Source organism: Protomyctophum parallelum (genome assembly GCF_964188405.1).
Source record: "Protomyctophum parallelum genome assembly, chromosome: 22".
NCBI classification, from domain to species: domain Eukaryota; kingdom Metazoa; phylum Chordata; class Actinopteri; order Myctophiformes; family Myctophidae; genus Protomyctophum; species Protomyctophum parallelum.
In genome coordinates this window covers 36,714,409-36,734,686 of record NC_139714.1, presented here as the reverse complement: position 1 = coordinate 36,734,686, position 20,278 = coordinate 36,714,409, and the positions used below count along the sequence as shown (strand labels likewise).

General features: G+C 43.3%; 2 protein-coding genes across 6 annotated transcripts in view; both read left to right on the top strand.

The window, feature by feature from the left end:
- LOC310853495 (CD9 antigen-like) overlaps positions 1 to 14,548 on the top strand; it is a 31,882-nt gene extending 17,334 nt beyond the window's left edge. For 4 of the 5 annotated variants that reach the window (XM_083757858.1, XM_083757857.1, XM_083757859.1 and 1 more), the window contains 6 exons: positions 4,714 to 4,811; positions 6,097 to 6,171; positions 7,994 to 8,095; positions 9,624 to 9,713; positions 10,368 to 10,451; positions 12,972 to 14,548. In XM_083757858.1, coding sequence (XP_083613984.1) covers positions 4,714 to 4,811; positions 6,097 to 6,171; positions 7,994 to 8,095; positions 9,624 to 9,713; positions 10,368 to 10,451; positions 12,972 to 13,037 — 515 coding nt within the window. In that variant the 3' untranslated portion in view covers positions 13,038 to 14,548. The remainder of the gene's footprint in view (positions 1 to 4,713; positions 4,812 to 6,096; positions 6,172 to 7,993; positions 8,096 to 9,623; positions 9,714 to 10,367; positions 10,452 to 12,971) is intronic. The other variant, XM_083757856.1, reaches the window with a different exon arrangement.
- A 4,167-nt stretch (positions 14,549 to 18,715) lies between these two features.
- LOC310853168 (kelch-like protein 21) lies at positions 18,716 to 20,220 on the top strand (the record flags this gene model as incomplete). The annotated part of the gene is made up of 4 exons (XM_083757407.1): positions 18,716 to 18,796; positions 18,985 to 19,107; positions 19,869 to 20,003; positions 20,092 to 20,220. 4 exons carry the CDS (start codon positions 18,716 to 18,718, stop codon positions 20,218 to 20,220), a joined length of 468 nt encoding a protein of 155 aa, XP_083613533.1.
- Positions 20,221 to 20,278: the final 58 nt, after the last annotated feature.

Genomic DNA, 20,278 nt, shown 5'->3' with positions numbered 1-20,278 from the left:
CACACACACAGCCTCCATTCTCCGTGCGGGCACAGGGACACCATTGTTCCTCCTTGACTTTTGTTTTTGTCTGTTATTCTCTGAAGATTTGTCACAAGAAAAGAGACTCTCTACCTCTGTCTCTCTCTCTCTCTCTCTCTCTCTCTCTCTCTCTGTCTACCTTTCTCTACCTCTCTCTACCTCTCTCTCTTTATCTGTCTCTCTATCTCTCTCTCTCTCTCTCTCTCTCTATCTCTCTCTCTCTTTCTCCGTCAGTGGGCGGTCGGGTGACCGAGGAGCGGTTTGAAATGACAAACATCTAGAGAGAGAGAGAGAGAGAGAGAGAGGGGCGAGAGAAAAGGCATTTGGGAGGTGTGTGTGTGTGTGTGTGTGTGTGTGTGTGTGTGTGTGTGTGTGTGTGTGTGTGTGTGTGTGTGTGTGTGTGTGTGTGTGTGTGTGTGTGTGTGTGTGTGTGTGTGTGTGTGTGTGTGTGTGTGTGTGTGTGTGTGTGTGTGTGTGTGTGTGTGTGTGTTTGAGAGTACTTGTTACTGTACTTGTGAGGACCCCACAAGTACAGTAAGAATTCACACAAGATAAATAGTTGTTTCTGAGGTTAAATAAATATAATGTTCTTTTTTAGAACGGTTCACATATCTATATATCTATTACATTAATTACATTTAAATTAATTAAATTCTCCTTTCATTGTCAATGGCACATGCAGAGATTAACCCATTCTGACCGGGCACCCATTTTGGTGTCAGCATCATGTTATGCTTTAGCTATTTAAAAATAGCAGATCTACAAGCTCATATCGCGCCACCGAGTGGCGCGATACGAGCTTGTAGGTCTGCTATTTTTGAAAAATCGAAGAACGACTGACACTTTTTTTAGAATCTGATCTCAGGTCAGAATGGGTTAAAATAGGGTGCATTTTGCATCCCAAAACTCAGTTTATAGTTCAGGGACGCAATAAAACAACGACCTCTGACCTCTGCATCCACGGGATGCTCTACTGCACTACTGTACAGTTTTTATTCTAGTTTATTTTGCTAGCTTTAGTTATAATAATCATTTTTTCTTCTGTTTTCAACATGAATAATTTAACCACATTATAACCATAATAATATGACTCCTAATGTGGTTAAAAGACCATCCCTGCATCCTGGGACTCATTTCTAAAAGACCATCCCTGCATCCTGGGACTCATTTCTAAAAGACCATCCCTGCATCCTGGGACTCATCTCTAAAAGACCATCCCTGCATCCTGGGACTCATTTCTAAAAGACCATCCCTGCATCCTGGGACTCATTTCTAAAAGACCATCCCTGCATCCTGGGACTCATTTCTAAAAGACCATCCCTGCATCCTGGGACTCATTTCTAAAAAGACCGTCCCTGCATCCTGGGACTCATTTCTAAAAGACCATCCCTGCATCCTGGGACTCATTTCTAAAAGACCATCCCTGCATCCTGGGACTCATTTCTAAAAGACCATCCCTGCATCCTGGGACTCATTTCTAAAAGACCATCCCTGCATCCTGGGACTCAATACATTGAAAACCTATTTACATCACTGATCTAAAAGACCATCCCTGCATCCTGGGACCTGTTTACATCACTGCCACGTGTCTGTCTGTCTGTCTGTGTCTGAACCCTCCCATCATTTTCAATTTGATGATATTCATATGCAGTGGCGTGCAGACATTTAGAGGGGCAGGTGCTCAAGTGAAAAAAGGGCACCTTGTGCAGCGTGTGGAACCGGCCGGTCGCCTTGTAATAGTGTGAGATTTATAGATTGTGGGGCCTAAATAATAATATTAGAAGCTTTTTCATCAATATTTGATCAATGTCACCATGGTCCACATACTGTACAGTGTACTACACTGTACAAAAATAATAATAATAATGGCACATTTGTCCAGAGGGAAAGGGACACTAGGGGGTGCTGTAGCACCCCCTAGTGTCTATCTGTGCATGCCACTGTTTATATGGAGCACTCGAGGGCTGCAATGGGAACGGGAGCCAGCGGGACCCCGCGTAAATGTTGGCCGTGCGGGCGGTATTTAACCCATTCTGACCTGAGATCAGATTCATACGAGGTTTCCGCCGGACACACACTGGTCTGATGAACCCATTCTGACCTGAGATCAGATTCTAAAAATGTCAGTCGCTCTTCGATTTTTCAAAAATAGCAGACCTACAAGCTCGTATCGCGCCACTCGGTGGCGCGATATGAGCTTGTAGATCTGCTATTTTTAAATAGCTAAAGCATAACATGATGCTGACACCAAAATGGGTGCCCGGTCAGAATGGGTTAAATACCTGCGGGCGGGCCCTAGGGTGACCAGATGTCCCCCTTTGCGTGGGACAGTCCCTCATTGCCAGGACTTTTCAGGCGTCCCACAAATTGAGACCGCATGTCCCACATTGTGACTCAGTGACTGGCAGGCCTCACTGCTGAAATGCCTTAATAGTTAGTCCCCTAATAGTTGGCTCTCTTGCTTCTTTCCTGCTAGATGTGTTATTATGTCTGTTAACCCATTCTGAACGGGCACCCATTTTGGTGTTAGCATCATGTTATGCTTTAGCTATTGAAAAATAGCAGATCTACAAGCTCATATCGCGCCACCGAGTGGCGCGATACGAGCTTGTAGGTCTGCTATTTTTTGAAAAATCGAAGAACGACTGACATTTTTTAGAATCTGATCTCAGGTCAGAATGGGTTCGTCAGACCAGCGTGTTGTCCAGTGGAAACCTCGTATGAATCTGATCTCAGATCAGAATGGGTTAATAGTTAGTCCCCTAATAGTTGGCTCTCTTGCCTCTTTCCTGCTAGATGTGTTATTATTATGTCTTGTTAAAATAACATGAGAAATATCCCCTAGGCTATGGTACCAAGTCGGCCATACCACCCATGACCAAGATTTGCATTTAAAACAAAATGTGAGACATCAGTTTGGATCTGATTCTGGTCACTAAAAGGGCATTTCCTGTTGTTCTGTAGCTGCTGTCTCTGAGGTCTATAGTGGCTCAGTCCTCAGTGCAGGGTGACCGGTCTGAGGTCTATAGTGGCTCAGTCCTCAGTGCAAGGTGACAGGTCTGAGGTCTATAGTGGCTCAGTGCAGGGTGACGGGTCTGAACTGCATGGCCAAATAGTGTCTCTTTATAGACGGAGCTTGAAACAGAAACCTGTATTCTCAGTTGAGATTCTGGTTGGTTTACATTACTGGTCGGGTCAGAGGTCAGGCTGCATTCAGGTGTTAAAATACCAACATAAGTCGGAAGTCCATGAGCCAGAGGCTCCAAATGTGGGCTATGATGACCTAATCTGTTATCCCAGGAGTTTACCAAATGCAGTAGGCAAAGCCATAGAAGACATTTTTTTAATTTAGACGTCAGGCCTAAATGGGTTAATTAAGCAATATTACACGAGAGGGTGTGGGTTAACGTGATTATTGCCACGACAGTGATGCGGTCAGGAACGAGACGAAGTCGAGTTCCCCAAGCATCACTGAAGTGGCAATAATCACGTTAAACCACACACTCAAGTGTAATATTGCAATTCTACAAAAGTTACCATTAAAACTAAGAAAATCGCTGAAAGAATATATATTTTTAATGACAGATGTAGTCACTACGACCACAAATGTCCCAAGAAACTAGCTAGCCTAGCCACCGAGTTTGCTAGCGCTCTGGGAGAACAGAGCAGCTGAATTCTTTGTTTTGATTAGGTGGTGAATGGTGCTGGTTTAACCCACGGCTAGAAGCCGTTTCAACCAATCAGATTGATTCCTCGAAATGACCTGTTGTAGAATATAGATGAAACTGTTTCAAGTAAAGTACCGTATGATGTTATTTTCACCTAGGTGAATTGGATTACACATTTTAAGAAATTGTTATCCATGAAACTGAAATTGTACAAATTAGGCATTATATAGGAAAACATGCCAGATTTTGCATAACTTTCCAGAATCAAAATGGGGAAAATGTGATGTAGCCAGAGGCAACCTTATAACCATATATGGAGCTGGCCTGTTCTGACATCACAACACTCCATATTTGGATGAACAGATAATTGAAAGTGCAACGTGTTGTGAGCTTGTAGATCTGCTATAATAGAATTCATGTTTAGAAACCATGCATCTTCCAGAAACATGAAAGAATGGTCTCAGTTAACTCATAGAACATAACTTGATTTATGTGTTTTTAATGATATCACAGAGTGCCAAATATACGTGTTTTTTTAGCATGATAACGTTGGCTCAAAGCTGTTCGATCGGCAGCTCGCTTGGCTCCACCTTCAGCCTCGATGCATTGGGAAAACAAAAAGGTGGAGCATTTCTAGTCCTTTTTATCAGAGTTACAACTCGGATCACGCTGGATGGACAGAATACAGAAAAGGGACTCTTTGCACATCCCAAAATGCCCCGTGGGACGTGAGGGTCTAGTTAGCAGGCATAGACTTCAAACGGAGAGAGAAACCTTCCAAGGAAGGGACCTCACACTCCAGGGAACACAGACAGCTTACTGCATCAACAACGTGTGTGTGTGTGTGTGTGTGTGTGTGTGTGTGTGTGTGTGTATTCTAATATGTTTGTGTATATATATTGTATTGTATTTTTCTTAAAGGTGTGTACATCCTGATGTGTGTGTGTGTGTGTGTGTGTGTGTGTGTGTGTGTGTGTATTCTAATATGTTTGTGTATATATATTGTATTGTATTTTTCTTAAAGGTGTGTACATCCTGATCGCGGCCGGGGCGTTGATGATGGTCGTTGGGTTTCTGGGATGTTGTGGAGCCATCAAAGAGTCGCCGTGCATGCTGGGATTGGTGAGTCTGCCTGTGGGTGTAAAGCACACATAGGATTCCATGCGTGGCCAAAAGCCTCTGTCTGCTGGCGTCTATTCTGGGTTTTTAGACAGTTGGCAACCTTATGTCTAACCAAAGGATGCCTCCCTTTTTGACAGCTGGTGGATGGAAATGAAGGGGGTGCATACTTAGTTTAGACCCAAATGAGCTTCATTTCCATCCACCAGCTGTCTAAAAACCCGGCAGACAGCTTATTTTGTCCGCGCATGGAAGTTCAGGTGTGCCCAGGCTGTGTCCGTCTGTCTGTCTTGGTGAGAAGCAAAAACTTTATTTTTATTTCCCTCGAGACGAGAGGCTGGTCTGCATTGATATGCGAGCCCCGGAAGTCATTGGTCCCGTAGCTCTAATGCAGGGCAGAATCATAGAAGCATTAAAGCTATGGACCAGAGCTAGCTGGCATACTTAGTTTAGACTAGTCATTGGTTAGACATGGGTTAAGGTTAGGTTTAGGTGTGCTGCCCCGTGGGAGGTTAGGGGTTCATACTTAGTTTAGACTAGTCATTGGTTAGACATGCGTTAAGGTTAGGTTTAGGTGTGCTGCCCCGTGGGAGGTTAGGGGTTCATACTTAGTTTAGACTAGTCATTGGTTAGACATGGGTTAAGGTTAGGTTTAGGTGTGCTGCCCCTTGGGAGGTTAGGGGTTCATACTTAGTTTAGACTAGTCATTGGTTAGACATGCGTTAAGGTTAGGTTTAGGTGTGCTGCCCCGTGGGAGGTTAGGGGTTCATACTTAGTTTAGACTAGTCATTGGTTAGACATGGGTTAAGGTTAGGTTTAGGTGTGCTGCCCCGTGGGAGGTTAGGGGTTCATACTTAGTTTAGACTAGTCATTGGTTAGACATGGGTTAAGGTTAGGTTTAGGTGTGCTGCCCCGTGGGAGGTTAGGGGTTCATACTTAGTTTAGACTAGTCATTGGTTAGATATGGGTTAAGGTTTAGGTGTGCTGCCCTGTGGGAGGTTAGGTTTAGGGTGAGGGTTTGAGATAGGTTGTCGTTGTAGGACTAATGACTGGTCTAACCAATGACTAGTCTAAACTAACTACTGCAGTGACCTTTACATGTAGAGGTCAGACCACAGTGACCTTTGACCTTGGAGGAGTATGAACCGTAATAAATTCAGACGGATACTTAAAGCTGCTATAATCTAATTTCATCTTTATGTACTTAATGATATGGTTTTTGCTGTGCAGCCTCAGGTGATATAAGCTTTAACTGTTTCTCTGTTTCTCTCTCTCTCTCTCTCTCCAGTTTTTCTTCTTCCTCCTCGTCATCTTCGCTGTAGAGGTGGCCGCTGGGATCTGGGGTCTGTCCAACCGGGAACGGGTAAACCGCACACGCACACGCACACACACACGCACACACACGCACGCACGCACGCACGCACGCACGCACGCACGCACGCACGCGCGCGCGCACTGTATGACGCTTATTTACTATATGACAATATGCCATGTTGGGAGTCTACTTAACTACTAGTCGTGGTAACCAACCTTTTCAAGCCCAAGAGCCCATTTTATTCCCAATTGTAAGCCAAGATCTACCACTAAAACATGTTAGAAAAAACACTTGTTTTTTTGCTATTTCTGACAGGCTCAATGCATGTGCACACATTCACACAAAGACTAAAGCTTAAATTAGAATAAATACTTATAGTAAGTTATATTCCTTCTCGACCCAAACTGCAACCTCCTCGCCGACTCTCTCTCTCTCTTTTCCTAACGCGACCCCGGTCCCCGACGAGCAAACTGCGGACGGAAAGCCGCTGATATTCGGGTTGTTGTGAGGTGTTGTGTCGCTACTGGCTTCCAGCTCCGTCTCGGTCTGTAGCAGGAGGAGCCAATGAGCCATTAACCAGTGGATGGCCTGCGCGCTATTCTAAATACACGTGATACACGTTCTGCTGTGTATTGGCAGTGATGGCTGGCTGCCCGTCAGTCTGACACTTCGGGATCGACTTGAAAGGTTCCCGTGAGCTACTGGTAGCTCGCGAACCCCTGGTTGGTTACCCCTAGTGGTTCTCTATATACTACAATATAGTAATCATTCTTTAATTAATCCGTTTAATTCGTGTTAACTCAGAGAGTGTAACAAATGGAGTTGGTTCAGATCTGAACACTCAGAGTTCCAGACCTGTTATGGTCATTCAGGACTATAGCTCTGTAAAAAAGGAAAGGTACCATGTTTACCCAGGGTAACGGGACTAAGCTCAAGAACTTGTTTACAGCCAGGCCCTGCTCATAGAACATTTCATGGTAGGGGTTCAATGCCTTGTCCACGGGCACTTCAGCGGTGGTAATTTTAACGTGCCGGTCCGGGGATACGAACTAGCGACCTTCCGATATCAAGACCGCTATATTGTTGTCTAATCATTGTATATGTTCATGGAGAAAATGGGATAAAAAAGATGCTGATATGAAGCCCTCTAATCCGTCCCCAGGCGGTGGAGGACCTGACAGAGTTAGTTGATATGAAGCCCTCTAATCCGTCCCCAGGCGGATGTAAACAGGTGTTCAATGTAATGAGTCCCAGGATACAGGGATGGTCTTTTAGATCAGTGACGTAAACAGGTTTTCAATGTAATGAGTCCCAGGATGCAGGGATGGTCTTTTAGATCAGTGACGTAAACAGGTTTTCAATGTAATGAGTCCCAGGATGCAGGGATGGTCTTTTAGATCAGTGACGTAAACAGGTTTTCAATGTAATGAGTCCCAGGATGCAGGGATGGTCTTTTAGATCAGTGACGTAAACAGGTGTTCAATGTAATGAGTCCCAGGATGCAGGGATGGTCTTTTAGATCAGTGACGTAAACAGGTTTTCAATGTAATGAGTCCCAGGATGCAGGGATGGTCTTGTAGATCAGTGACGTAAACAGGTTTTCAATGTAATGAGTCCCAGGATGAAGAATTATTATAACTAAAGCTACCACAATAAACTAGAATAAAAAACAGTAGTGCAGTAGTGCATCCCGTGGATGCAGAGGTCGTTGTTTTATTGCGTCCCTGAACTATAAACTGCATTTTGCGATGCAGAATGCTCCCTGTTCTAATCTCTGAGTTGATGGTAAGCCCTCTGCTCCGTCTCCAGGTGGTCACAGAGTTCTGTTCTAATCTCTGAGTTGATGGTAAGCCCTCTGCTCCGTCTCCAGGTGGTCGAGGACGTCACAGAGTTCTACAAACAGACCTACACCAACTACAAAGACACCAAACAGGAAGCTCTGAAGGAGACTCTACGACTCATTCACTTTGGAGTGAGTGGCACGCACGTGCACGCGCACACTGAAGGAGAGCCGATGAGGCTGAATCTATACAGATGTCTTCTAAATGTTAACAGTTTCATGTTTCTATTTTTTTCTTTAACAATTTTAACGATTTCGTAACCCATTTTTTTCCCACCCAGTGTCAATTATCTGATTTTAATCCTGGGCGTTTTACCTACCCTAGGGGACACGGGGAGAACATGTGAGGGTACCTACCCTAGGGGACACAGGGAGAACATGTGAGGGCACCTACCCTAGGGGACATGGGGACAACATGTGAGGGCACCTACCCTAGGGGACACAGGGAGAACATGTGAGGGTACCTACCCTAGGGGACACGGGGAGAACATGTGAGGGCACCTACCCTAGGGGACACGGGGAGAACATGTGAGGGCACCTACCCTATAGGGGACACGGGGAGAACATGTGAGGGCACCTACCCTAGGGGACACGGGGAGAACATGTGAGGGCACCTACCCTAGGGGACACGGGGAGAACATGTGAGGGCACCTACCCTAGGGGACACGGGGAGAACATGTGAGGGTACCTACCCTAGGGGACACGGGGAGAACATGTGAGGGTACCTACCCTAGGGGACACGGGGAGAACATGTGAGGCTACCTACCCTAGGGGACACGGGGAGAACATGTGAGGGCACCTACCCTAGGGGACACAGGGAGAACATGTGAGGGTACCTACCCTAGGGGACACAGGGAGAACATGTGAGGGTACCTACCCTAGGGGACACAGGGAGAACATGTGAGGGTACCTACCCTAGGGAACACGGGGAGAACATGTGAGGGTACCTACCCTATAGGGGACACAGGGAGAACATGTGAGGGTACCTACCCTAGGGGACACGGAGAGAACATGTGAGGGCACCTACCCTAGGGAACACGGGGAGAACATGTGAGGGTACCTACCCTATAGGGGACACGGGGAGAACATGTGAGGGCACCTACCCTAGGGGACACGGGGAGAACATGTGAGGGCACCTACCCTAGGGGACACGGGGAGAACATGTGAGGGTACCTACCCTAGGGGACACGGGGAGAACATGTGAGGGTACCTACCCTAGGGGACACGGGGAGAACATGTGAGGGCACCTACCCTAGGGGACACGGGGAGAACATGTGAGGGCACCTACCCTAGGGGACACGGGGAGAACATGTGAGGGCACCTACCCTAGGGGACACGGGGAGAACATGTGAGGGCACCTACCCTAGGGGACACGGGGAGAACATGTGAGGTTACCTACCCTAGGGGACACGGGGAGAACATGTGAGGGTACCTACCCTAGGGGACACGGGGAACATGTGAGGGCACCTACCCTAGGGGACACGGGGAGAACATGTGAGGGTACCTACCCTAGGGGACACCTAGGGTAGGTAGATGTGATGTCTATGTATGTGATGTTGTTCTAGCTTACTGTAAATCGCTCTGGATTAAGAGTGTCTGATAAATTACTACATTGTAAAGTGGAACTAACGTGCTGCTGTCCATGTTTCCGGGGGACCAGCTGGACTGCTGCGGTCCCACGGGGACGATGTTCGACGGTGGGAAAGACATCTGCCCCAAGAAGGAGGGGCTTGAGGTCCTCGTAACCACGGTAACTAACGTTATACAATGAGACCAGTGTTGATTTTTGTTGGCAGGTATCGATGTTTGTGTTTGTATTGTTCGCCTGTTTGTATTGATCGCCTCTTGTCTTGATTGTTTAAACATGATGTCACGTCATCAAAGCTTATTGATACCGGGTACTGGATAAGCCCAAAGCTTATTGATACCGGGTACTTATAAGCCCAAAGCTTATTGATACCGGGTACTCTATAAGCCCAAAGCTTATTGATACCGGGTACTGGATAAGCCCAAAGCTTATTGATACCGGGTACTCGATAAACCCAAAGCTTATTGATACCGGGTTCACACACACAGGTGTGTGTGTGTGTGTGTGTGTGTGTGTGTGTGTGTGTGTGTGTGTGTGTGTGTGTGTGTGTGTGTGTGTGTGTGTGTGTGTGTGTGTGTGTGTGTGTGTGTGTGTGTGTGTGTCGTATTGTGCCGAATATAAGACCCGCCCCCATTATTCAACACTCATTTGTAGAAAAAGAACATTGAATATCATATAGTCTCTAGTCCCTGATTATTATAATACAACCTTATCGTATATCACTTATAATATATACATATATACGTCTTATATTCAGCACAATGGGGTCATAAATATGTAACTGTGTGTAGTAATATTTAACTGTTTGTGCTCCAGAGTTGTCCCGCTGCCATCGACGAAATCTTCAACAACAAACTGCACATCATCGGAGGAGTGGGCATCGGTATCGGAGTCATCATGGTACGTAAACCTAACGCACCCTAACCCATGTGGGCATCGGTATCAGAGTCATCATGGTACGTAAACCTAACGCACCCTAACCCATGTGGGCACGGTATCGGAGTCATCATGGTACATAAACCTAACGCACCCTAAACTATGTGGGCATCGGTATCAGTCATCATGGTACATAAACCTAACGCACCCTAACCCATGTGGGCATCGGTATCAGAGTCATCATGGTACATAAACCTAACGCACCCTAAACTATGTGGGCATCGGTATCAGAGTCATCATGGTACGTAAACCTAACGCACCCTAACCCATGTGGGCATCGGTATCAGAGTCATCATGGTACATAAACCTAACGCACCCTAACCCATGTGGGCATCGGTATCGGAGTCATCATGGTACGTAAACCTAACGCACCCTAACCCATGTGGGCATCGGTATCAGAGTCATCATGGTACATAAACATAACGCACCCTAACCTATGTGGGCATCGGTATCAGAGTCATCATAGTACATAAACCTAACGCACCCTAACCTATGTGGGCATCGGTATCAGAGTCATCATAGTACGTAAACCTAACGCACCCTAACCTATGTGGGCATCGGTATCGGAGTCATCATGGTACATAAACCTAACGCACCCTAACCCATGTGGGCATCGGTATCGCAGTCATCATGGTACATAAACCTAACGCACCCTAACCTATGTGGGCATCGGTATCGGAGTCATCATGGTACGTAAACCTAACGCACCCTAACCCATGTGGGCATCGGTATCAGAGTCATCATGGTACATAAACCTAACGCACCCTAATCCATGTATGCATATATTTGCCACTGTAGTTGGCATTCTAAAATTCCCATTACACAGAGCAGCAGAATTTATTGGCTTATAGGAATGGAACATAAAGGGCAGGTCTACGCTGCTGTATTTTAACATCAGTTATTATAGGAATGGAACACAAAGGGCAGGTCTACGCTGCTGTATTTTAACATCAGTTATTATAGGAATGGAACACAAAGGGCAGGTCTACGCTGCTGTATTTTAACATCAGTTATTATAGGAATGGAACAAAAAGGGCAGGTCTACGCTGCTGTATTTTAACACCAGTTATTATAGGAATGGAACACAAAGGGCAGGTCTACGCTGCTGTATTTTAACATCAGTTATTATAGGAATGGAACACAAAGGGCAGGTCTACGCTGCTGTATTTTAACATCAGTTATTATAGGAATGGAACACAAAGGGCAGGTCTACGCTGCTGTATTTTAACAACAGTTATTATAGGAATGGAACACAAAGGGCAGGTCTACGCTGCTGTATTTTAACATCAGTTATTATAGGAATGGAACACAAAGGGCAGGTCTACGCTGCTGTATTTTAACATCAGTTATTATAGGAATGGAACACAAAGGGCAGGTCTACGCTGCTGTATTTTAACATCAGTTATTATAGGAATGGAACACAAAGGGCAGGTCTACGCTGCTGTATTTTAACATCAGTTATTATAGGAATGGAACACAAAGGGCAGGTCTACGCTGCTGTATTTTAACATCAGTTATTATAGGAATGGAACACAAAGGGCAGGTCTACGCTGCTGTATTTTAACATCAGTTATTATAGGAATGGAACACAAAGGGCAGGTCTACGCTGCTGTATTTTAACATCAGTTATTATAGGAATGGAACACAAAGGGCAGGTCTACGCTGCTGTATTTTAACATCAGTTATTATAGGAATGGAACACAAAGGGCAGGTCTACGCTGCTGTATTTTAACATCAGTTATTATAGGAATGGAACACAAAGGGCAGGTCTACGCTGCTGTATTTTAACAACAGTTAAAAGTTATGGAGGTACTTGGAGAGCCAGATATTTTCTGAGGTGGTACTTCAGTGTAAAAAGGTTGGGAACCAATGCTTTACACCGCCACTGAGTGTCCCCCTCAGCACCGGCACCTTACAGCCTATCCTCGACCACTTTACAGCCCGTAGCACTCGCCCTATCCTCGACCACCTTATGCACTTGTCCTATCCTCGACCACCTTATGCGCTTGTCCTATCCTCGACCACCTTATGCACTTGTCCTATCCTCGACCGCCTTATGCGCTTGTCCTATCCTCGACCGCCTTATGCACTTGTCCTATCCTCGACCACCTTATGCACTTGTCCTATCCTCGACCACCTTACAGGCGTATGCAAAGGCTTATGTAACATGGATAGAATTTGATGTAGACATAGCACTCTATAGAAGTGTATACGCATAGTTTAATTATATATACTGTAGATATTCCACTGTTATGTTCTTAGCTTCCATATGATTCATGATGACTATCTCTATGTATGTGATGTATCACCATGTGTTGTTCTTGCTTACTGTAAATCGTTCTGGATTAAGAGCGTCTGATAAATGACTACATTGTAAACTGTACATCTGTACGTCTACTGTACCTCATACTGTCGTCTACTCTACTGTACCTCATACTCTACTGTACCTCATACACAAAACATACATGTTTTGTGTTTCCACAGATTTTTGGGATGATCTTCAGTATCCTGCTCTGCTGTGCAATCAAGAGATCCAGGGACTTTGTCTAAACATGCACGCACGCGAGAAACCTTAACTTAATGTTCATACACTCTTTTACATTCCCGCTCTAGAGAAGTGTCTTAATATTAACCTGACTCCACCAGACGGGGGCGCTGTTGATTCACATGTTAACCTGACTCCACCAGACGGGGGCGCTGTTGATTCACACGTTTGTTTTTTTATTCAACCACAGTTGGCCTTTAAGACGGTTTTGTTGCAAGGCGTCGCATTGGTGTGTTTTGGCCTTAAGAGTAACAGATGGAACCAAATGGACCCTTACAGTGGGTTCTATTGGAACCAAATGGACCCTTACAGCGGGTTCTATTGGAACCAAATGGACCCTTACAGCGGGTTCTATTTGGTTCCATTGGTTACACTCTCAGAGTTACTTAATAATAATAATTAATACAAACCTTTTAGTTGAAGTCAGGTCGCCACTCTGACAGACTTTGCTGCCATCTAGAGGATGTCAGAGGGAAATGCATGTGTGTGTCACATAAAACAACATACATTTTATATCTCTGCTGTGGGGAAGAAACCTCATTTTGTTCATTTTCAGAAAATGTTAATTTTTTTCAGAAAATTAAGAAAATCTTATATTTTTAAAACAAATATATATTGTCAATTTGCTTCCATGAGTTTCCCCCAGGCAGTGTAGATATATGATAATAAGTTATTAATATAGGAGTGCACATAAAACAATGCATTGGAGCTTGTCCTGCCTTCAGTCTTAAAGGGATAGTTCAGATTGTTTTAATTTAAACTGTATGAAATACTTGCCATTCATATAGTGGTTGCAACTGTATTAATTGATGATTGATGATTTGTGACTTAATTTACTTTTACTGCGTGGCCCCAGTGCCCCCCACAAAATGACCGGAACTACTTAATATTTCACCAAAACCAGAGCAGAACTGCCACCACGGGACTCGGGCAACCAATTAATACAGTCGCAACCACTATATTAATGGCAAGTATTTCATACAGTTTAAGTTTAAAACATCTGAACTATCCCTTTAATCCAATAAGCTTGTTTTGAATGTAACGATTTGTTATTTTATTTAGGCTACCTTTTACATTTTGAAGAGACGCTCGATTATTATAATTTTTTTATATAAATGATTAAATGCGGAACCATGGATTTTGATGCAGATATTTTGACGGATTAAGATGGTGTATGTATATCTTTTCAGATGCCAAATAAAAATACCTAATGAGAATAATGGTGGACTCTAGTGGTGATTGAACGCAGGACATAATGATGACATCATCAACTTGAGACGGTAGCAGTTCCTATTGAGTGAAAGCTTCTCTATTTGTGAAATAAATTAAATGTTTAAAGGTATATTCAGTGATTTAATTTAATTAAAATATAACTTTTGTTGAGATGATCCACCCTACTATAGTGTGCTGACCATATAAGGAGTTAACCACAGTGTAATGCTAAAGGTTTAATCACAGGGATGTCTGCTTCATGTAATATAATTAAAGGTGTATTGTGAATTAATTAATTGAGTGCTGTCCTTACTTTCAGGCAAAGCACCAACTTCAGTGTTTACGGACTGACCTATAATAACAATAGGCCTATAGCCTACAATAGCATTGAGTCACAGACTGGGGGGTCCGGGGAACCCATGTGCAGTACTTGCCTGTCAGTTGCTGGGGTCCGGGGACCACCAGTAGGCCTACCTACCAGTCAGTTGCTGGGGTCTGGGGACCCCCAGCCCTAGTACCTACCTGTCGTTTTTTTTTTTTATGAATTGAACAAGGTGGACCCTCTTGTAAACAAGTGTAATGCTTTATTGGGTCGTCCACTCACAGTTAACAGTCTTTTTATTGAGTTTGAAATACGGACGGCTGCAATTCGATATGGCCCCCGTAAAATCTGAATTACATATTGCAGATAAGATGTGGCAAAGAATAATTGCAAAGAATAATTGCGCCATCATGGCTTGGTCACAGTTAATGAGAGCTATAAATATAAACTCATGTTAATGGCCTCCACAAATAGTAATCTCAGCAAGGCAGATGGCTTCTTGGTTAGAGTGGGTGACAATATTATCACACGAAAAGATCAAATTACCTACCTAGGTTCCATCCTGGAGGCCAATCTTTCCGGTGATAAGATGGCCACCAACGTAATCAAAAAAGTCAATCAAAGAACAAGATTCCTTTACAGGATCTCCTCACTGGTCAGCAAAAACACCTTGAAGACCTTAACAGGAGCCCTCGTACAAGGTTTCTTTGACTATGCATCCACCTCTTGGTACCACAGCACCTCAAAGGCCCTTAAAACAAGGCTCCAGACCTCCCAAAACAAACTGGTCAGGCTCCTACTTGGCCTCACCCCCCGAACCCACCTCACCCCTGCCCACTTTGACAGGCTGGGATGGCTTAGGGTCGACGACAGAGTACAGCATCTTGCAATGGGTCTGGTCCACAAGATTCGATACACCACCAAGATACCCATGTACCTGTCTAAATACTTCCTTAATGTAAACGAAGTCCACACCCACAACACCAGAGGGAGTGCAACAAACCATGTACAACCCAGATTCGACACAAACAAGGGACTAAATTCTTTTCGCTCCTATGCCACCAAAATGTGGAACGCCCTACCAACAGTCATTAAGACATGTGAATCCCTTGACTCCTTCAAAACCGCTCTCAAAGGGCACCTACGGATGGCTGCAATTCGAAACTGGCCTCTGTAAAAAATCTGAATCCCCCCCACCCCCCCACCCCATTTTCCCTCACTGTATATTGTATCTTTTCCCTTTTTTGCTTCCCATATGATGAATTTAGCTACATAGAAATGTCTATTTGTATGTCTCTAAATGTTTGTATGTCTTTAAATGTTTTGATGAATTGAACAATGTGGACCCTGTTGTAAACAAGTGTAATGCTTAATTGGGTCGTCCACTCACAGTTGACAGTCTTTGTATTGAGTTTGTGCTTAAAATGTACTGTAAATTCTACAAACTGTTAATAAATATTTCAATCAATCAATCAATCACGTAAGATGCCTACTTTGCCTAGTGCCTACACTAAAGTTGAAGAACACTGACCTCTGCTGGCGTTGTGAGAAGCACATCGGTACATTGATCATGATATTCTATGAGTGTACAGCTTTACTTTACACTAGTTTGTAACATGATGTTTTCATTTGATCCTATAAATAACAGTTATTCCATATTTTTATTTGAATTGTGGTTATTGTTCTTGTAGTTATTATGTATTTAACTTTATTTATTTAGCAACACTGGACAATGATTGACTGATTGATGCATGATTGCCTGGCATTGCACACAGGTGCTACAAACCGTGTCTCACTCATTCAGACTCTGGTCTACACAAGGAAGCAGCACACACGGTGTGTTACGAATACGAACTGTTTAAAGTTATTAAAAGACGTCTGAAGTCAAAGACAGACGGTCAAAAGGACATTCAAAGGACTTAGGAGCCCCGGCAGAGGTGAGACTGAACTCAATCTTTATTTCTTTGTATTTCCAGTGACATTATTTAACGCTGTGAGTGTGAGCATATATACACATGTGATTGTCTAATTTGTACTCCCTCAGACAGACGTTAGAAATGGATACATTAATTAATGATTATTGATTTTAAGTAATTAAGTAGCAAAATCTAAAATGTTTTCAGTAGGCCTAGTAAATAAACGGCATGCCTTCTTCCTCTGACACGCAGGGGTATTTAACGGTCACTTTGGAGGAATTTAAAGTTTAAACCATGCAGGGATTTGTGTCATTATTGAGATGAACTGGTACTAAAGTAGCCGCAATTTGCAACTCTAGATTTTTTTGGCCATTGTTGGTGTCATCATGGAAATGTACATTTTCAAAGTAAGTCAGAGTCTCTGTCAAATGTGTTTGACCCTGGCTTAAGCCAGCTCAGTAGATGATGACAATATTTTTCATTTTTGGTTTTTGACCATTCCTTTCATTATAGTAAGTCTTCCTCTCCTTTGCACTGTAGCTCTTTTCTGATCCACAATCCTTTGATAATGGAACTAGGCAATCAAAGGGTCCATCGCTAAAATGCTTGGTAGACAGTAAAATATAATACATACATTAAAATGTGGTCTGGTATTGAATGAAGGATAGACATATGAGTAGAAACACTGACAAGTGTGTGTGTGATTTTCATTTCTATGTAGCCTGCACTTATGCATACAGATTATAGCCAAAGTTCATCCATTTACAGGTTAAATATTGAATCATTATTTAGCTGGGACTCCTGAGATCATTTGGAGGTGTGATTATTGTTTTATTTTCTGTTGTGGCAAAAAGGAATATTGTGTTAAATATTTCCAATATTCAGGTCTATGTCAGTGGAAAAGGGTGGCAAACGGCTCATATAGGCACTTTAATGTTTCAACTCTTACTATAGCAAGATAAATAAAATAATATGAGCACATATAAGCTAATTATGTTAACCTATGCTATACAGTATGTGTATTACATCACCTATGCTATGTTCTGGTGTACATCTCTACCAAACATTTGCTGACTGCTGTGATTATCGATAAGATCTCTGCCCTTCAATTCTGTTGCTTTTAGTTTTATGAATATAAAAGTTTTCAAATATCTTCCGTCTCTGTCTGACAAACGGCACACGTACGACACGATGTCAACATGAATTATTGTGTCAATAAAATGCACAGTAATGTTGGGCTACTGTAGCCGCTAAGATTTAGACTCATTGATGTATTTATCGATTTGAAATGTCAGAATCGATAAATACATCGAGTCTAAATCTTAGGCTAAGGCTACTGGACAAATTCAAGTTATATTACAAAGTTATATTTATTCATTACCATTTGCAATACACTTGTGTTACTGTTACATTATTCAATATTGCAAATATATTCATGTGTGAACAACCAATCAAATGCATGTAATTTATCCAAACAGAAAACAGCTGTGAAGAACCTTGTCACGTGACTTGAAGGTGCAGTGTTGAGCTCATTAGACAGTGCAGAGTAAAGGCTATCTTATTGTTAAAGTTTAAAACGTCTAAAAGTGAAACTTACATTGTTTGACGGACTAATTCCATTGCTGTTTGTGTGCGGCTGTCCGTCTGTTGTGGAACACTTGGTTGGACTTTGGATTTGTAGGCAGAACAACGAGGTTTGTTTATCTTAGTTTTGTTTACGTTATGTTTGTGTCATATCATTACATGCGTGTTGTCGTGAGAGCTTGTTTATAGTCGGACGTTGGATTTAGGCTGATATTAGAATGGTGTACTTCTGCGTGTTGCCAGGTGTTTGCACATGGACTGTTGTCTCTATGAGGTTGGTGGATTGAAAGAGGGTAGTAGTAGCTTATAGTATACCAAACCAAACTATACTTGTGTAAATGAAATGACTGCACACAAACATTTCATTTCATATTCAGTACACACGAAATGCAATTTGGATCAATGGGATGTCAATGGAGGGTATTGCAACTCTAGATTCATACCATTTATTAAACAAATCTAGTATTGCAAATTGCGGCTAGTAGATAGGCTGTATTTTTCAGTGTAATATGAATGTACTATATTGTAGTGATGTAGCATTGTATTCTTTCTTCTATAGATGAGAACATATTATGACCAATAATAATAAAGTTGGGGTAAGCACATGTAACAGTAATGTAGTGTGTTCTCTCTCCACCTCACCTCAGCCATGGCTGACAACATCCTGGATGCTGCCAGCCAGAGAGAATCACCACAGGCTGCCAAGAGGATGAGCCAAGACACTGACCATGTGAGTGACCGTTTTCAAGCATCATTACCAGATCAGCAACATGACTCACAGATTGATAGTGGTTTATTTGTCTGATTATGAATGTCCCTCTGGATGTTGTTGTCGTTGCATTCAGGAGGACGGCACCAGTGTACCTCCATCCTCCCTGAAGGCGTCTGTGTTTGTGGGACCCCCACCATCCCAACAAGCTGTTAGAGGGTCTCAACAGGCTGCGTCTCAACAGGTTCTTGTGTGATGTGATTCTGGTCTGTGAGGGACAGGAGGTCCCCTGCCATCGTCATGTCCTGGCCTCCTTCAGCCCTTACTTTGAGGTAAAAGCACACGTGAGCGTCGCAGTCCCACCCCCGACGACAGGCCCGGATGTTGTCTGCTCCTTTTACCTTCTTAATGCTTTTTTAATAAGGCTTTGCCTCTTTTTAATGTGTCTATTGTTTTTAAATGTGAAGCACCATGAGACATGGAGAACGGTATTTTGCTCCCCTGTATGCCCAGTGTATTTTTGTGGAAGTAACAATAAATCTGATTGATTGATTGAAGAGAATTCCCCGTTCATTTTCCCCATAGAGTTTTCAAAAAGTATTTATTTAAAGACGTTTTCGCCGTGGACAAAGCCAACTGTTGTTGTGACAAATCATGACAATAAACACAATGTTTTGGTCCAATCAAATAATGAGAGAGAAGAAAAAAAGGCAGGGTACAACACTTCTTCTTACTAGTTATTTGATCAGCCCAATACATTGTGTTAATTGTCATGATTTGTCACAACAAGAGTTAGCTTTGTCCGCGGCGTAAACGTCTTTAAATAAATATATTTTAAAAACTTTATGGGGACAATAAACAGGGAATCCTCTTCCGGGGCTCTCGTCGTCATGAAAGGGAGGCGGGACTGCAACGCTCTATTGAGCTGCTGCTGTTAAGGCAATGACATTTAACGTTTGCCTTTGCTTTCACATGAACCGTTACCAAATATCACTCTACTTCTACACCAAATTAATTAATCGATTAACAATGTAAATAAGAAAGAAACTATGGACAGTCCCAAGCCAACCGTTCTCCTTTCCAACGTGCACAGGCCATGTTTACGTCTGGTATGAGGGAGTCCACACAGGACAGAGTGACCATCAGTGGACTGGAACCTCAGATGATTGGTTTGCTGGTGAACTACGCCTACACATCTAAGGTGTCCATCTCTACTGATAATGTGCAGGTAATGTATTTTATTATTATCATAAACATCAGACATTGTCTCCATATAGTCCTACATAACATCAAGCTAATGTGTTCATTTGTTCCAGGCTCTGCTGGCGGCATCAGACCTGCTGGAAGTCACGTCTGTGCGAGAGGCCTGCTGTGAATACATGAAGCGCCACTTGGACGTAAATAACTGTGGAGTTTTACTGCAGTGCCGACGACCACTCCTGTGAAATGTTGAAGAAATACAGCTTTGATCACATTCTGGAATACTTCAGTGTCCTCTACCAG